The sequence below is a fragment of the Tamandua tetradactyla genome, chromosome 21, assembly GCF_023851605.1.
Source record: "Tamandua tetradactyla isolate mTamTet1 chromosome 21, mTamTet1.pri, whole genome shotgun sequence".
Taxonomy (NCBI): Eukaryota; Metazoa; Chordata; class Mammalia; order Pilosa; family Myrmecophagidae; genus Tamandua; species Tamandua tetradactyla.
The window spans coordinates 16,747,117-16,763,419 of NC_135347.1; the positions used below are offsets into that span (position 1 = coordinate 16,747,117).

General features: G+C 34.8%; 1 protein-coding gene across 10 annotated transcripts in view; it reads right to left on the reverse strand.

Moving 5' to 3' along the window:
- DCP2 (decapping mRNA 2) overlaps positions 1–16,303 on the reverse strand; it is a 118,325-nt gene that overhangs the window by 24,959 nt on the left and 77,063 nt on the right. For all 10 annotated transcript variants that reach the window (XR_013167018.1, XR_013167017.1, XR_013167016.1 and 7 more), the window contains 2 exons: positions 11,894–12,004; positions 9,999–10,050 (listed from right to left, as the gene is read on the reverse strand). Coding sequence is in view for 5 of the 10 variants with exons in the window: in XM_077138940.1 (XP_076995055.1) it covers positions 9,999–10,050; positions 11,894–12,004 (163 nt within the window). In the remaining 5 variants the exon portion in view is untranslated. The remainder of the gene's footprint in view (positions 1–9,998; positions 10,051–11,893; positions 12,005–16,303) is intronic.

Here is a 16,303-nt window from a genome sequence, read left to right on the forward strand (position 1 = left end):
ACAACAAAAGAGATTTGGAATGGAAAAAAAAAATTTTATACTTCATTCTTTAGACAACTCAAAGTTTTATATATTTATATCATACCCAACTAAGGTGGCTATATTGAATTATACCATGTCTTCTTCAATGTTGTAGAATATATCACTAAAGAGATTTTGAGAAATAAATCTAATTAACATTACTCGCAGTTAACTTTTTTCATTTCCCCATCATCCAAGAAGGCCAGACACATATGATTAACAGAATCTGGAAGGAAGAAGGCAGAGTAGGAAGCTCTAGCAATCAGTCCCTATACCAAAATAACTACTTAATTGGCAGGAACTACATGAATCAACCATTTTGAATCTCTGGAGTATAGGGGAACACTGTGCATCATTCACGGAGGAGATGGAGAAGAGGCTAGCAAACAGCAATAAATACCACCGGCAAGTTGCACCCTCCCTGCAATGGCTACCATCCCCCTTCCCCATCCCTGCAGCAGGCAGCAGTGGGGACTGAAGCTCCTGCTCCTGGCTCAGCTTTAAGAACTAGTCCTCCAAACTCCAGGGACCTGTGGTCTGATCCCAGATCTCTACCTCGATCAGCTACTTCAGACAGCTGAGGGCCAGCTTTGAGGCCAGCCATTGTTACAACTCCCACTAGGAAACAGGGAACAAAGAAATTAACTTAAAGATAATAAATTTCCTCAAAACTAGGGCAAACAGTTAAAGGGCTGTGTTAACCAGATAAGTACTGAATTAAGAAAACACAGCCTCAAAAGCCAAAGAAGCTCCTGGTGTGCTTACTTGCCCCTTCTCCAAACCCTCCACAACACAGGATGGAGCCAGCCTGTACTCCCATTGTGGGCCCTGGCCCTGTTGCAGAGGAAACAGAATGGCTCCTGTGTGCATACTGGGGTAGCTGGCAGAGAAGCCTGGTGAAGAGAGCAGATACTGTGTGAGAAACAAAACTGAAATGGCCAGGGGCAAAGGGCTGCCTGTACTAAGCCAATGAAAGAGCATCCAGGAGGTGTTAAGTGTTCCTAGAGTGGAGGAAACATTCATTCAAATGCCTGTAGACTGTAAACAGGGAACCCCTTGGGCCTATAGGGAGCATAGGCCCAAGAAGCAAGCTTCCCAGCCCCAGCTCTACCCACACTCATATAAGACAGAGGACTCTGAACTTCCCATTTGCTTCCTACTAATCAGTTTACTGGGAAAGTTAAGTAAAGCCAATATTAGAAAGAGAGTGAGAGGTGCTTTTGGCCTGGGTTTATTTGTTTTGACAAGCTCCTGGCATTCAAGAAAATCTGTCCATAACACCTGATGGACACAAACTTCAGGGCAAGATCAGTGACTAAATTCCACAGTGAATACTTGAAAATATTAAAATGTACACTGTACAACAAAACATTACAAGACAAAGAAAGAGGAAATGATGGTCGATTGAAAGGAATAAGAGTAAAATCCAGAAATCGACAATGAAGAGGACCAGACTTTGGACTTCTCTGACAGAGATTTGAAATAATGATCCTCAAATATATTCCAGGAGATAAATGAAAATACAGAGAAGAACTAAAGGATATGAGGAAAACAAGGAAATGTCTCCAGAAAAATCCTGCATTGAAGAACACAATATCTGAAAAGAAATATTCCCTAGACAGTGTGAACAACAGATTGGAGATGGCAGAAGAAAGAATCCATAAACTCAAAGACAAGAAAACGAAAATGATTCAGGCTGAGAAAAAGAAAGAGTAGAGCTAAAAAGAACAAACATAGCCCAAGCAATCTGTGGACACCACTAAGCACACCAACAGACATATTATGGGAGTCCCAGAAGGAAAAAAAAAGAGAGAGAGAGAAAGGAAAGAAGGAATAATGAAAGAAATATGTCAGAAAATTTTCCAAAGTTAACATGAAAATACACATTCAAAAAACCCAAAATGAACCCCAACCAGGATAAATTCAATGAGAGTCACAGCCAGACACATAGTAATAAAGCTGTCCAATGCCAAAGAAAAGGAAAAAGTTCTAAAACCTGTAAGAGAAAAACAATGAGTTTATGTACAAAGAAATTCCAATAAAATTAAGTGTTAATTTCTCACACAAAACCATGAAGGCAAGAAAGCAATGGTATGAAATATTTAAAAAGTGCTGAAAGAAAACAGGCAACCAAGAAATTTATATACAACAAGACTTAGTTTCAAAATGAGGGAGACAAATAACAATTGTTATAAAATGTTGAAAAAGTGATCAGACTTCAGCTAGAGATATGAATAAGCCGATCTGGATAGGACTAAGGTAAATAAGAATACAGGGTAAAGGATGATATGCTATAGAGTTTAAAACTTCAACTTCTGTGTGAGATCAAAGGGAGAGATGTTCATTTGGTGCAAAATTTATATTTTGGTAGCACATTATCTAATTTAACTTTTATGGTCAATTTAACCCAATACCATAATTACACATACAATCTTGAATAGGGAGTGAGATCTTAGTTTGTACAAGTTAGTGTGATGCTCCAATGTATCACAGGTGTATCACAGAGTAATTTAGGCAGAAAATAAAAAAGTATCTGCAAAGTCCCCTTGGGTGACTGGGGAGAAAGGAGGAAATATTCAATGTCCCCACCTGGGGAGTTCCTGATATTCTTGTAAGCAGTGGGTACAACCAAATCAATAAGCTGAGCCCTCTATTTGGGGGTTTTCCCCTATGAAACACATTCACGAAAAGGACAGGCTAAGCCTACTTAAGATTATGCCTAAGAGTCAACCCCCGAGAATCTCTTTTGTTGCTCAGATGTGGCCTCTCTCTCTAAGCCAGCCTGTTATCCAGGGTATACAGACAGGTGAGAAAAAAAATAAGGACAAAAAAAAATGGATAAATAATAGGAGAAGCTAAGGGGTTAAAAAAAATTTTTGCAAACTGCAATACTAGTTGTTATTGACAGTAAGGGATAAGAGGTATGGGATGTATGGGTCTCTCTTTTTTCCTTTTGTTTCTTTTTCTGGCCTTGTTCATACGAAACTTAACCCTGAAAAGGACAGGCAAAGCCTACTTAAAATTAGGCCTAAGACTCACCCCCAAAGAATCTCTTTTGTTGCTCAGATGTGGCCTCTCTCAGCCAACCAACCAACAAACACACTGCCCTCCCCCTCTCTATGTGGGAAATGACTCTCAGGGGTGTGGACCTTCCTGGCAATGTGGGACAGAAATCCTAGCATGAGCTGGGACTAAGCATCAAGGGATTGAGAAAACCTTCTCAATCAAAATGAGACAAATTAAAGTGTCAATGGCTGAGAGATTCCAAACAGAATCGAGAGGTTATCCTGGAGGTTATTCTTATGCATTATACAGACATCACCTTTTCAGTTAAGGTGTAATGGAGAGGCTGGAGGGAACTGCCTGGAAATGTAGAACTGTTCCAATAGCCATGTTTCTTGAAGATGACTATATAATGATAAAGCTTTTGCAATGACTGTGTGATTGTGAAAACTGTGTCTGATGCTCCTTGTATCTACCTTATGGATAGATGATTAAAACATATGGATTAAAAATAAATAAATAATAGGGGGAACAAATGTTAAAATAAATTTAGAGTGAAATACTGGTGATTGGTGAGGGGGAGGGGTGGGGGTATGGTATGTATGAAATTTTTTCTGTTTTCTTTTTATTTCTTTTTCTGAATAGATGCAAACATTCCAAGAAATGATCATGATGATGAATATGCAACTATGTGATGATATTGTGAATTATTGATTATATATGTAGAACAGAATGATCAAAAGTTATGAATGTTTGCGCTTGTTTGGTGTTTTTTGGTACTTAAAAAAAATTAAAAATTAAAAAAAAGAAATACTGGTGATCAGTGAGGGGGAGAGGGAGGGGGTATGGTATACGCGAATTTTTTTCTTTATTCTTTTTATTTCTTTTATGGATTGATGCAAATGTTCTGAGAGGTAATCGTGGTGATGAATATACAACTATGTGATGATACTGTGAGTTATTGTTTATATACCAAGAATGGAATAAGCATATGGTAAGAATGTTCATGTTTATATGTTGTTATATTTTTAAAAAATTTTAAAAAAAGAAGTAAAGGAACCCAAGTCCAAGGCCAGCCTGGAAGACCAGCCTCCTCTGCTGGTTGCAGCTGGTGAGGGCCTCCAGATCAGGGTCCACCACTAACAAGGCACTCTTTTAAGCAGCCATGTATGTGAAGCAGCTTTAACCAAGTCATGCTCAGGGGAAAACAAGTATGTCCTGGACACTATGCTACTCTGTTGGAAAAACACCATGCCAGTTAGCACATTAAAGGCACTAAGATGTTCCAGGGTGGGGGAGGGGAGAACAGGGGTACATTGTGGTGGGAACCCCAATGACAGGACTTCCTGGGTACTACCTCGGGTGAACTATGGGAAAATACATATTTATTATAACTGTGTTATTCCCATTGATTCTCCCTGATCTTTTATTACAGTCATGTTTATTCATACAAGTTGAATTCTTTTTAAGGGAAAAGAGGGAAAAGGATGTGAAGGGAAGTGAGACCTGTCCCTTTCCGCACTTGCCTAGGGGAAGCCACAAACCACGAGATCCATTCTACAATAAAGTCAAATAGTGAAATGAGCAGAATAAAGTAAAGGAAATATGCATCTCGGGAGAAAAGACCAAGTGTTTGTGAGACAAATTCCTCATCTTTTCCAAATACACTAGAAGGAGGTGACTTATCAAGAGTAGGGGAAACTGACACTTAGGATCCATAGGATATAGACTTGACAGTAAGGATGGAGCAATCAGAGGAAAGAAATGCTTGAAAAGCAGGGAAATGCATCCTCAGCCTGAAGTTATTTTGTGAGTTCTTTTATCATCATTAAATCTGAAACATAAATCTAGTATTAGTACCTACAATATCTCTGAAAGTAAAACTTTTAACTGTTTCATTTTCTTCTAATATATTTCTTTCTAGAGTGGTGCAAATGTTCTAGTCCTTCTTCTGTCTGTACATTTCTTAGTATCAGGGTTTCTTATGCCCTTAATTCATCTTTGAGGTTTATGAGCACTGCATTTAGGAGAGAGTTAAGAAGGACTAGAAAAATACTGACTTGGACTTGGAAGTTTTGTGTGAAAATCACTTACTTTACTTGAACCATAAGATTTCTGTGCACTGAATATTGTATATGAGGAACGTCTAGGATTCTTAAGGTTTGCCAGTAGGCATAATTAAAAATTAGCCATACACAATATTATTCTGATGAAATTTTTTCCTATTAAGTTATATTTATAACAAAACTATAATTAAAATATTTACTACACTTGCTTATTACACATTCAGGGACACAGCTGGAAACATTTATATGTTCAATGGTTCAGCATCCACTTTATTGTGCTCGCTTATGTTTGAAATCAACAAGCAAAACACACATCTTCCCAACATTCATGGTAATGCAAGAATAAAGTTCTCCTAAGAAAATAACTAGAAACTGCATTAAAAACAGGTTTAATTAAGATTAAATGTTATAATAAAACAAATAACATTATACATTAATTTTCTAATGAGCTCTAAACACCAAAAATTGATCTTCAAAACATCTGACTCATGGTAAAAATGGTAGTTCTTTGAAATCTGGGAGATAAATTATCAAAACCACAGATACAGCCTATCCCTCACCAAAATCCCAGAGAAAAGTATTTTATTAACTTCGTGGAATAAGACTGAACACTGGTATAGATATGACTTCTTGATGCTGTCCCCACAGGCCAGTTCAGCCAGGAAACACAAATATTGACAAAAATGAAGAGAGAACTTGGAGTTCCTACATTAATCCGAAGAAATTTCAATCCACCACTTTCAATAACCAACAGAATATCTAGGCAGAAGGTTGGTAAGTAAACAGAAGAAATGAATGATACTTTTAACTAACCAGACTTACAGACATATACAGAACACTTTAGCCAACAGCAGATGAATACATATTCTTCTCTAATGCACATGGATCACTTTCCAGGATAGACCATATATTAGGTAACAAAACAAGTCACAATAAATTAAAAAATACTGATATCATACATTGTATCATCTCAGACCACAATGGAAGGAAGCTAGGAATCAATAGCAGAAGGAAAAATAGAAAACTCAAATATGTGAAAATTAAATAACATGCTCAAACTACCTATGGGTCACAGAAGAAATAAGAGGGAAATGAAATATCTTGAGAGAATGAAAATGAAAACACAACATATTTAAACTTATGGAATACAGCAAAGGCAGGGCTCAGAGGGAAATTCATAGCTCTAAATGTTTACATTAAAATTGAACAACAGGGGCAGGCCACAGTGGCTCAGCAGGCAGATTCCCAGTGCCTGCCCATGTAAAAAAAATAAAATAAAATTTAAAAAATTTTAAAATGAAGAATGATCTCAGAGACCTAACCTTGGAACTGGAGACTCTAGAAAAGAATAAACTAAACCCAAAATGAACAGAAGAAAGGAAATAACAAAGATTAGAGTACAGACAAAGGATAGAGAACTGAAAAGTAATAGAATAACAAAATCAAAAGTTGGCTATTTGAGAGGATCAATAAAACCAACAAATCTTTAGCTAGAATGACAAAGAAAAAGAGATGGGATACAAACAATTAAAACAATTTTTTTTTTATTATCAACCAACTGAAATATAAAGGACAATAAGAAGTACACTGTGAACAATTTAATTTCAATAAATTGGATACCCTATACAAAACAGACAAATTCCTAGAAACATGCAAACTACCTATACTGACTCAATGATTCAGCTCTCATATTCATTTGTTAAACCTATCTTCTCTGTACAAGACAATCAAGCCAACCTACCCTGGACAGAGAAGACTTTTCAATAAATTGTGCTTGAAGAACAGGATATCCATAAGCAAAAGAATGAAAGAGGATCCTTACCTCACACCTTATACATAAATTAATTCAAAATGGATCAAAGACCTAAATATTAAAGCTAAGACCGTGACAAGGACAAAGACATTTGCACCTCACATTATTTATGACTGCCAAAAGATGGAAACAGCCCAAATGTCCATCAGCAAATGAGTGACTAAAGCTGTGGTATGTACATACAATGGAATATTACACAGCTGTAAGACAATAAAGTCATGAAGTATGTAAAAATGTGGATGAACCTTGAGGACATTATGCCGAGTGAAATTAGCCAGAAACAAAAAGACAAATACCTTATGGTCTCACTAATATGAACATTAATGAATGAACTTGAAGAACTGAAGTTAAGAACACAGGTTATCAGAAGACAGGAATAGGGTAGAGATTGGGCAGTTCATGCTGAAGGAATACAGATTGTGTAACGGGACTGATTATAAAAATTCAGAAATGGACGGCACAATACTACCTAAATGTAGCACAATGAATGAATGAAGTAGAATGTAAATATGATAGAGGGAGAAGGGCTGGGGACATGAATGAAACTAGAAAAAAAGATCGAGGATAAAGACTGAGACAGTATAACTTATGAATGCCTAACAGTGGTGATTAAATGTACAAATAAAAAAACATTTTTGCATGAGGGAGAATGAATGAATGTGAATATTGCAGGGTATTGAAAGTAGATGGTATACACAGGGTAAAAGTACAATCAACGCAAGCTAGGGTCTACAGTTAACAGTAACACTAATATGTTTCCACTCAATGCAACAAAGGCAATATGCCAAAACTAAATGTTAATAAGCAGGGGATATATGGGAGGGGTATAGGATTCTTTGTGGAAAAAAATGTCTTCATATAGATTATGGTGACAAAGGCACGGTATGTGATTACAGAAGGAATCACTGATATTTTACTTAGGTTAGATGGTAAGATGTGCAAATAAAACTGTTTAAAAATGAACAGAGATTACTATTCAAAAAACTGAAAAAGTGGTATTTTAGTGTCTAATATGGAGAATTTAAGAAACTCTAATACCTATACTTGTAGATTTCTTCCTTCCTTGCTCTAATTTTAAATTGCTTTATGAATCATATTGTACAAACAGGCTTTACAATGATTATTCAGATATTTTATTTAAATAGACCTATGGATAAGCTAAGATATCCATTTTAGATGGTTAAGATTCTCATATGTTAATTGTAAAAATATTTGTATCTTCCTATTTTCCTGAAATCGAAAAATGTTTGGTAACATAGGTCATTGCTATAGCAACACTGATATCAGTAATAACTTTCTATGATATTCTGAGAACATTTATAGGTTTGACAATTGAACATATGGTACTTAAGTTAGTGTTTAATATTTAGAATTTAAGAAACTCTTCTATCTGAATTTGTAGATATTTCCCTTATTGCCTTAATCTTAAATTGGTTTATGAAACTTACTGTGCAAACATAGGTTTTACAATGATTATTTGGATTCTTTATTTAAATATGCCTATGGATAAGCTAAGTAAGATATCCATCCACTTTTGGTGATTCTAAATATATTTCTTGTTTTCTTAAATATAAGCATTTTTTTTAAAAAGGGATCAGACTTAGTCTAGAGATATGAAGGAAGCTGATCTGGACAGGACTAAGGCAAATCAGAATACTGAGTAAAGGATTACATGGCCCACATTTTCAAACTTCAACCTCTGTGTGAGACCATTTCTAATTTAACTTGTATGCTCAGTTAATTGAACACCATTAATTACATGGAATCTTGACTGGGGCATGAAATCTTGTTGTTTTGTCCAGATTAGTGTAACAGCCCAATATATCCCCAAGTAATCTGGACAGAGAATAAAAAAGTATTCGCAAAGCCCCCTTGGGGAACTGGGGAAAAAGGAGGAAATATTCAACTTCCCTTTCTGGGAAGTTTCAGATATTCTTGCAAGTAGTGGGGACATTCAGTTCAATAGGTTGAGCCCTCAATCTTGGGGTTTGCCCCAATGAACTTTATCCTCCAAAGGATAAGCTAAGCCTACTTGTAATTATGCCTAAGAGTCACCCCCAGAGAACCTCTTTTGTTGCTCATATGTGATGTCTCTCTCTCTAAGCCAACTCAGCAGGTGAACTCACTGCCTCCCCCACTACATGGACATGACTCCCAGGGATATAAATCTTCCTGGAAACATGAGACCTGACTCCTGGGGATGAGCCTGGACCCAGTATCATAGAACTGAGAAAGCCTTGCTGACCAAAGGCGGGAAGAGAGTACTGAGACAAAATAAAGTCTCAGTAGCTGAGAGATTTCAGACTTGAGAGCTTATTCTGTAACTTACTGTTATGCATTATTTAGATGTTCTTTTTTAGTTTATGGTATATTAAAGTGGCCAGAGGGAAGTATCTGAAACTGTTGAACTGTATTCCAATATCCTTGGTTTGTGAAGACAACTGTATAAATACATAGCTTTTACAATGTGGCCATGTGATTGTGGAAACCTTGTGGCTGACGCTCCCATTACCCAGGGTATGGACAGATGAGTAAAAAATAAGGACAAAAATAAACAAATAATTAGGGGGTGGGTGGGTGGGGATAAGGGGTAAAAAAAATATTTCATAGATTGAATAGCAGTGATCAATGAGAGGGACAGGTAAGGGGTATGTGGTATTGGTTTTTTTCTTTTTATTTCTTTTTTTGGAATGACACAAATGTTCTATAAATGATCATGGTGATAAACTGCTGCCCCACATATACCTAAGAATTCGGTCTCTTCATCATTACTATACTTCATTCTACTCTCCCTCTAATCCTTAAACCATTATTATTGACAATACTCATGCATAGCACTAAGGCTTGATATTCACAAAAGAAATAGCAAATTCATGGGGCAAATAATTTCATCCTCATTTAAATACATTTATTTTAACCAATTTTATATTAAAAGAACTGCAGACCACATATATGAACTCTCTCTACAAAATATGTAAAACTCTCCCTGCTTACTTATCACAGTTCATCAAATACTCCCACTAAAACTAAAGTTAGGCCAAAAACAAACCAAATCCCACAAGGCAGAGATTTTAAAAAGCCAGAAAATGACTTGCCTGTTTCGAAATTATCCTGAAGTTTTCGTGGATGAAGTTTTTTTTCACATTTCTATTTAAAAAACACAAGTACACACGCATATAAAGACACATCATTTCTAGTAAATTTAGTTACTCTAAATGAGGAGATTACAAATTTGGGAGGAAGAAGGTTAAATGAGGATTATACATATCATCTCCATTCTCACTTTTTTACATTTTTTTATTTCTTAAGCCTAATACTTTTCAGTTCTTGATTATATGTACATTATAGAAACACCAGGAAAAAAAAATTAAATCTTTTAACCTAGAGATAATCAGTATAAACATTCCATTATATATCGTTCCATCTTTTTTCCTAAGATATGTGTTTATATATTTTTATATATTTGTGTATATATAAAATACACATTACATATGTGTGTAATTTTTAAATGGAATTATACTATACATACTACTATTCTGCCATCTACTTTTGAAGTGTAATGTATTGTGAAACATTATTTTTTCAACAAATATAAATCTACATCATCTTTTTAATGACATGACATCTACAACATTGCATTTAGTATCATCTCTTGGATATACAGGTTGTTTTCATTTTTACATTGTTATATAGAGTAATGGGGTAATACATATAGCAAAACTGCTGTCTAGAAAGGTTGTACCGATTAGCAATTTTTAAGCATTTCCAATACACTCAACAATACTCAACTGGGTATCAACAATTTTTTTCATCTTTGGGAATCTGCTGGGGAAAAATGACATCCCATTTTAACTGATATTTCTTATGACACCTATGGCTTAACATTTTTCACACATTTATAGCTTTTATTCTTCTCTTATGAACTGTTCATATTATCATCCTTAACTTTCTTTTTTTAAAACATTTCTTCTTAACCCATTTAAATTCTTCTAATGTATTTAAAAGTCATTTGTGAAGTAACACAATGAACCAACAAGGATTTTGACTGTATGGACTTAAACATACATTAAGTGGGGAGAAAATGACATTTTTACATTATTATCATACTAAGGGAATATCTTTCTGTCCAGTTTTTGTTAGAAACAGATGTTGCATTTTATTAAATTCTTTTAATCATCTATTAAAACTGTCTCCTTTGTTCTTGCCATACTTTTACCAGAGTAAAATACAATAATAGGAAAGGGCAAACTAGTTTGATAATAAATCAATCTTTAACATGTATTCACCAGAGGAGTCATTATTCCCCAAGTAAAAATTAAGAGGAAATATTTTTGCTAAAAATTTGAAATTACTGTTAAAGAAATGAGAACTAGGTGAAGCTAACATAAGAAAATCAACCATACAAATGTCAGAATGTACAGAATAGGTAAGTAAGAAATGGTCACAAATTACTTTTTTGGAGCACAGAATAAAAAGAATGGAATAAAATTCCTCAAAATATTTCCATTTATTTGTCTTTGGGCATAGTCTAACAACTACGGCATTAGCTAGGAGTGCTTTGCTTTTTATTTCTAATTTTCTAAACATTTTAAGCTCGAAAGAAAAAAAAATACAACATAAAGCTCTCCCAAATTTTTACCTTCATTAACATAACACAAACTCTATTTAGAACAGACAGAATAATCAATGAATTACTCTAGAAAACAGAGCTGACTATACATGTAAATATCCACATAAAAAGCAAAGATTAAAGGTGCAATTGAATCTATGTTACAAACCTATAATTAAGAGGAATAAAAAATGTTAAGAAATAAAGAGTGATTAAATACAGATTTTTAGTTTGTGAATATAAAATAGTATACAATTGAGTGCTATCAAGATATCAATTAAAATAAGAACAAAGCAAATAACATCAATGTGCCTTAACAATGCCTGTTTCTCATTCTTACAAAACGTGAAATGTCTACTTAGCATAGGAACTAATTCTTACCGTCAAGGGATTCTGCTGCTTAACTGGATGGCTGTGGACCCCATTTGTTCTTTTCTTCTGATTAGGTGAGTCTTGATACTGCTTTCTACCATTTCCCCTCATACTTTGATTCTGTTTTTTCAATAAGAAGAAATCAAATGTACATACAAGGGCAAAAGAATATACTCCTTTGAATATGCTTAGCTGATTAAATAATGAGTTTAGCAAACCCCCAAAACATCTTCATAAAACTGGGAACCACACCATATCAACATATTTTCTTATGGAAAGACAGTGTCTCACAAAGCAAGATTCCTCTTAAAGCATGAAATAGCAAATATAGGGTCCCTTATAAACCTTTCCACATCTCTTGCCTTCTCCTATATCTGCTTAGATTTTTTGTTCATATTGCATAAATGGAATTAATGATAACAAAGAAGAGAATAAAGAATAAAAAGGAGGAAGGGGAACAAATTTGAAATATATATTCATATAGTATGTAGTCTATCCAAAATAAACAATGTTTTATATTACTCTCACTTACTATACAATCATCACTCTCAATTTTAGACAATTTTCATTGCTCCAAAGAGAAAAATAACAGACACACCAACACCAAAAAGAAAATGCAAAATTCCCATTAACTTTTATCCACCCACCCCCAATTTTTACCCCTATCATTGAGGTCCTAGTGATGTATTCCTGTTAAATATAGACCTTATCATGCAGTAAGTAGTTTTCCCTATATATCCCTCTATCCAATATATTTTTAAAAAAAACAATGACACTCATCCAATAGAATAGTTAAAAGAGGAAATATGAATTTAACCAAGTATTAGTGAGGATGTAAAACAGTGTGGAACTCTTATATAAATGTTTCTTTATATAAAAAGGGAACTTCTCTGAGGAAACTGCTGACACGTTCTTAGACAGGAAGTAGTCAAAAGATGTGGTCAATTGTTACCTTAAAATATATTTAAGTTATTAATAAAGAAATGACATTACTAAATGAATAATATATTTTTATACAAAATAATGTAGAGTGATATTTTAAGTATGGACCATTATCCTGAAAGTTAGACCTAAAATCCAATTTAAAATCTGAGCATATACTAGTTTACATCTTGCTCTTCTACTGCTTTAATAATAACAGAATATTTTTGTTGTAAAATTATAAATTTAACACAGGTAAAAGTTTTAAATATTAATTTCTTCTAAATGATCTTGAAGATGCAGCTATTTAAAAGGACTAGCTTAAAAAGCATAAATACAATAGTAATTTTAATATCAACGGTTGCTAAAACTTTAAGCTTAAAAACAGTAAGCTAACTTAAAAGAATGGGAGGAAACTATGGCTTTCAGAAACTCATGTCACCACATATTTTTATTCAAGCCAGCAAAAATACCACTATCTTACATTCCACCCTAAATGGTTGGCTACCCATCTCTTTAAAAAAAAAAAATTTTATTCAAAGATTACCTACACAAAAAGCAAACCAATGAAAAGTGCACCACGATAAATTTACAGACTGAAAGCATTCATTTAACAAGCATCACAGAAGCTCCCCTTAGGCCCTGTCCCAATTCTAACTTCCATCATCATAGGTCAGTTATCCTTTGGTTTTGAACTTTTTATAAATGGAATCATGTGCCTTTTGTGACTGGCTTCTTCTGCTGCATATGATGTTTGTGAGATATATCCATCCTATGTGCAGCAATAGTTTACTCATTCTCATTGCTGTGTAGTATTCCAGTATGTGATTATATCAGGATTTTTATCCATTCCACTGTTCACGGACAGTTTGTTTGTTTCCACTTTTGAGGGCCATTTACAAACAGTACTGCTATAAACAATTCTCTATATGTCTTTTGATAAACATACACAAGTTCGTGGGTATATACTTAACAGTGGAATTGTTGGATCACTGAGTATGTCTATGTTCTTGAGTATATACTGCAATTTTCTTAGGTAATTTTACCAATTTATATTCCCAGAAAAATTTATTTAAGCGTTTCACACTGTTTTACATCCTCACTAATACTTCGTTAAATTCATCTTTCCTCTTTTAGCTATCCTATTGGATGAGTGTCATTCTTCTTTCTTATTTTCATTCTTCTTTTTAAAAATATATTGGATAGAGGGATATATGGGGAAAGCTACTTATTGCATGATAAGGTCTATATTTAATAGGAATACATCACTAGGACCACAATAATTGGGGTAAAAATTGGGCGAGGGGGTAAAAGTTAATGGGAATTTTGCATTTTCTTTTTGGTGTTGGTGTGTCTGTTATTTTTCTCTTTGGAGCAATGAAAATTGTCTAAAATTGAGAATGATGATGATTGTACAGTAAGTGAGAGTAATATAAAACATTGTTTATTTTGGATAGACTACATACTATATGAATATATATATAGTCAACAAAATCTGAAGACCCAAAATAAATAAACAAAAAGATTGAAGTGCTAGAGAAAATGTGGAGAGGGAAGTATACCTATTTAATGCTGGTAGGGTAAGAGAAAAGGTCAGCCACCCCCTCCAAAAGGTTATGTAGTGGATCCACTGGAGGCTAAATACAGGGTTGCCATATTAAACAATCCCATTACTGGGAACATACTTGAAAGAGCTGAAAGCAAGGACTCAAATAGACATTTGCACATTATGTTTATGATGACATTATTCGTGATACCCAATGGATAGATGTAGCTGAAGGGTACACTGACTGAGAAGCAGAAGGGCAAATATGGTATATACATATGATAGAATATTGTGCAGCTACAGAAAGGAACAAAGAGGCATGCAACAAAGAGAATAAACCATGAAGACATTATGCTGAAGCAAAATAAGCCAGAAACAAATGGACAAAAATTATATGGTCTCTTTAGAAAATACTTCTAAGAAACTTGCAGCCTAGACTGCAAGCTCTTAAAACAGTCACATTTATTCCTGAGCTTTAAGTGTTATTTCTAAATTTTGAGATGTTATGCTATATGTGTATAACCTGGTAGTATCCTGGAACTTTGGGTACCTGTGTGGCACTTAAGACTCAGAGTTGGAGTTCTACGCTCTGAAAGTCAGCATTGCTACATACAACAACTGTTAAAGAAGCCGAAAAAGATAACAGGCTTCAATTAGAGATAAGAACAAAGCCAATCTGGTTGGGACCAAGGTAAGTCAGAACACAGGGTAAAGGATGAAACTGTCTATATTTTAGAATTTCATCTACTGTACAAGACCAAAGGGAGAGGTTTATTTGTCCGAAACCTAAATTGTCTGTGGCACACAATTAATTTAACTGAACCTGTCTGGCCAGTTCAATTAAACAACCTAAACACATGGGGCCTAGAATTGGGAATGAGGTCTTGCAGTTCTGTATAGCTTAATGTAACACTGAGATACATTCCAGAGAATGTTGGGCAGAAAATTAAAAAGTACTGACAAAGTCATGTGAGGTGCCTTCATTTATACTCAGTTGTCTGGTTTCTCAACTTTGGAGTCTTGTAATCACTACAGATAGACCCTAATGTTCATTTAAAAAGGGTCTTGGGTCTTCCCAGAACTAACCTACCCCAAGCCCATAGTTACCTTGACGACAGAGATTGGTTCTAACCAAAGTGGGCCCACCAGACATGCGCTAAGTAGCTTAGACTTTAACCTGTAAGTCAACTATACCTCATTCTGCAATTCTCTTTCATACATTTTGTAATTCAGCTCACTCAATAATCAGATCACCTCTAATCACATCATCTAGGGCTACTGTACTCATTATCCTAAACCCTGCCCATCTCTTCTCTATTAAAACTATTCATCCAAAGAAATCACCCCCAGAGAACCTCTTTTGTTATTCAGATGTGGCATCTCTAAGCCAATAAGCAGGTGAACTCAACGCCCTTCCTCCTACATGGGCATGACTCCCAGGGGTGTAAATCTCCCTGGCAACATGGGACAAAAATCCCAGGATAAGCCAGGATGCAGCATCAAGAGATAGAGAGTATTCTTTACCAAAAGCGGGAAGAGAGAAATGAGACAAAATAAAGTTTCAGTGGCTGAGAGATTTCAAAGAGTTGAGAGGTTATCCTGGAGGTTATTTTTATGCATTATATAGATATACTCTTTTAGTTTATGGTGTATTAGAATAGCTAGAGGGAAGTACCTGAGACTGTTGAGCTGTATTCCAGTAACCTTGAATCCTGACGACCACTGTATATTGATATAGCTTTACAATGTGACTGTGTGATTGTGAAAACTTTCTGTCTCATTCTCCTTTTATCTAGGGTATAGACAGATAAAAAATATTGATAAAAATAAATAATAGAGAGGACAAAGGTTAAAATAAATTGGGGAGCTAGAAATACTAGTGGTCAGTGGGGGAGGATAAGAGTATTATATAGTATGTATGAGGTTTTTTTTTAATTTTTATTTATTTTTCT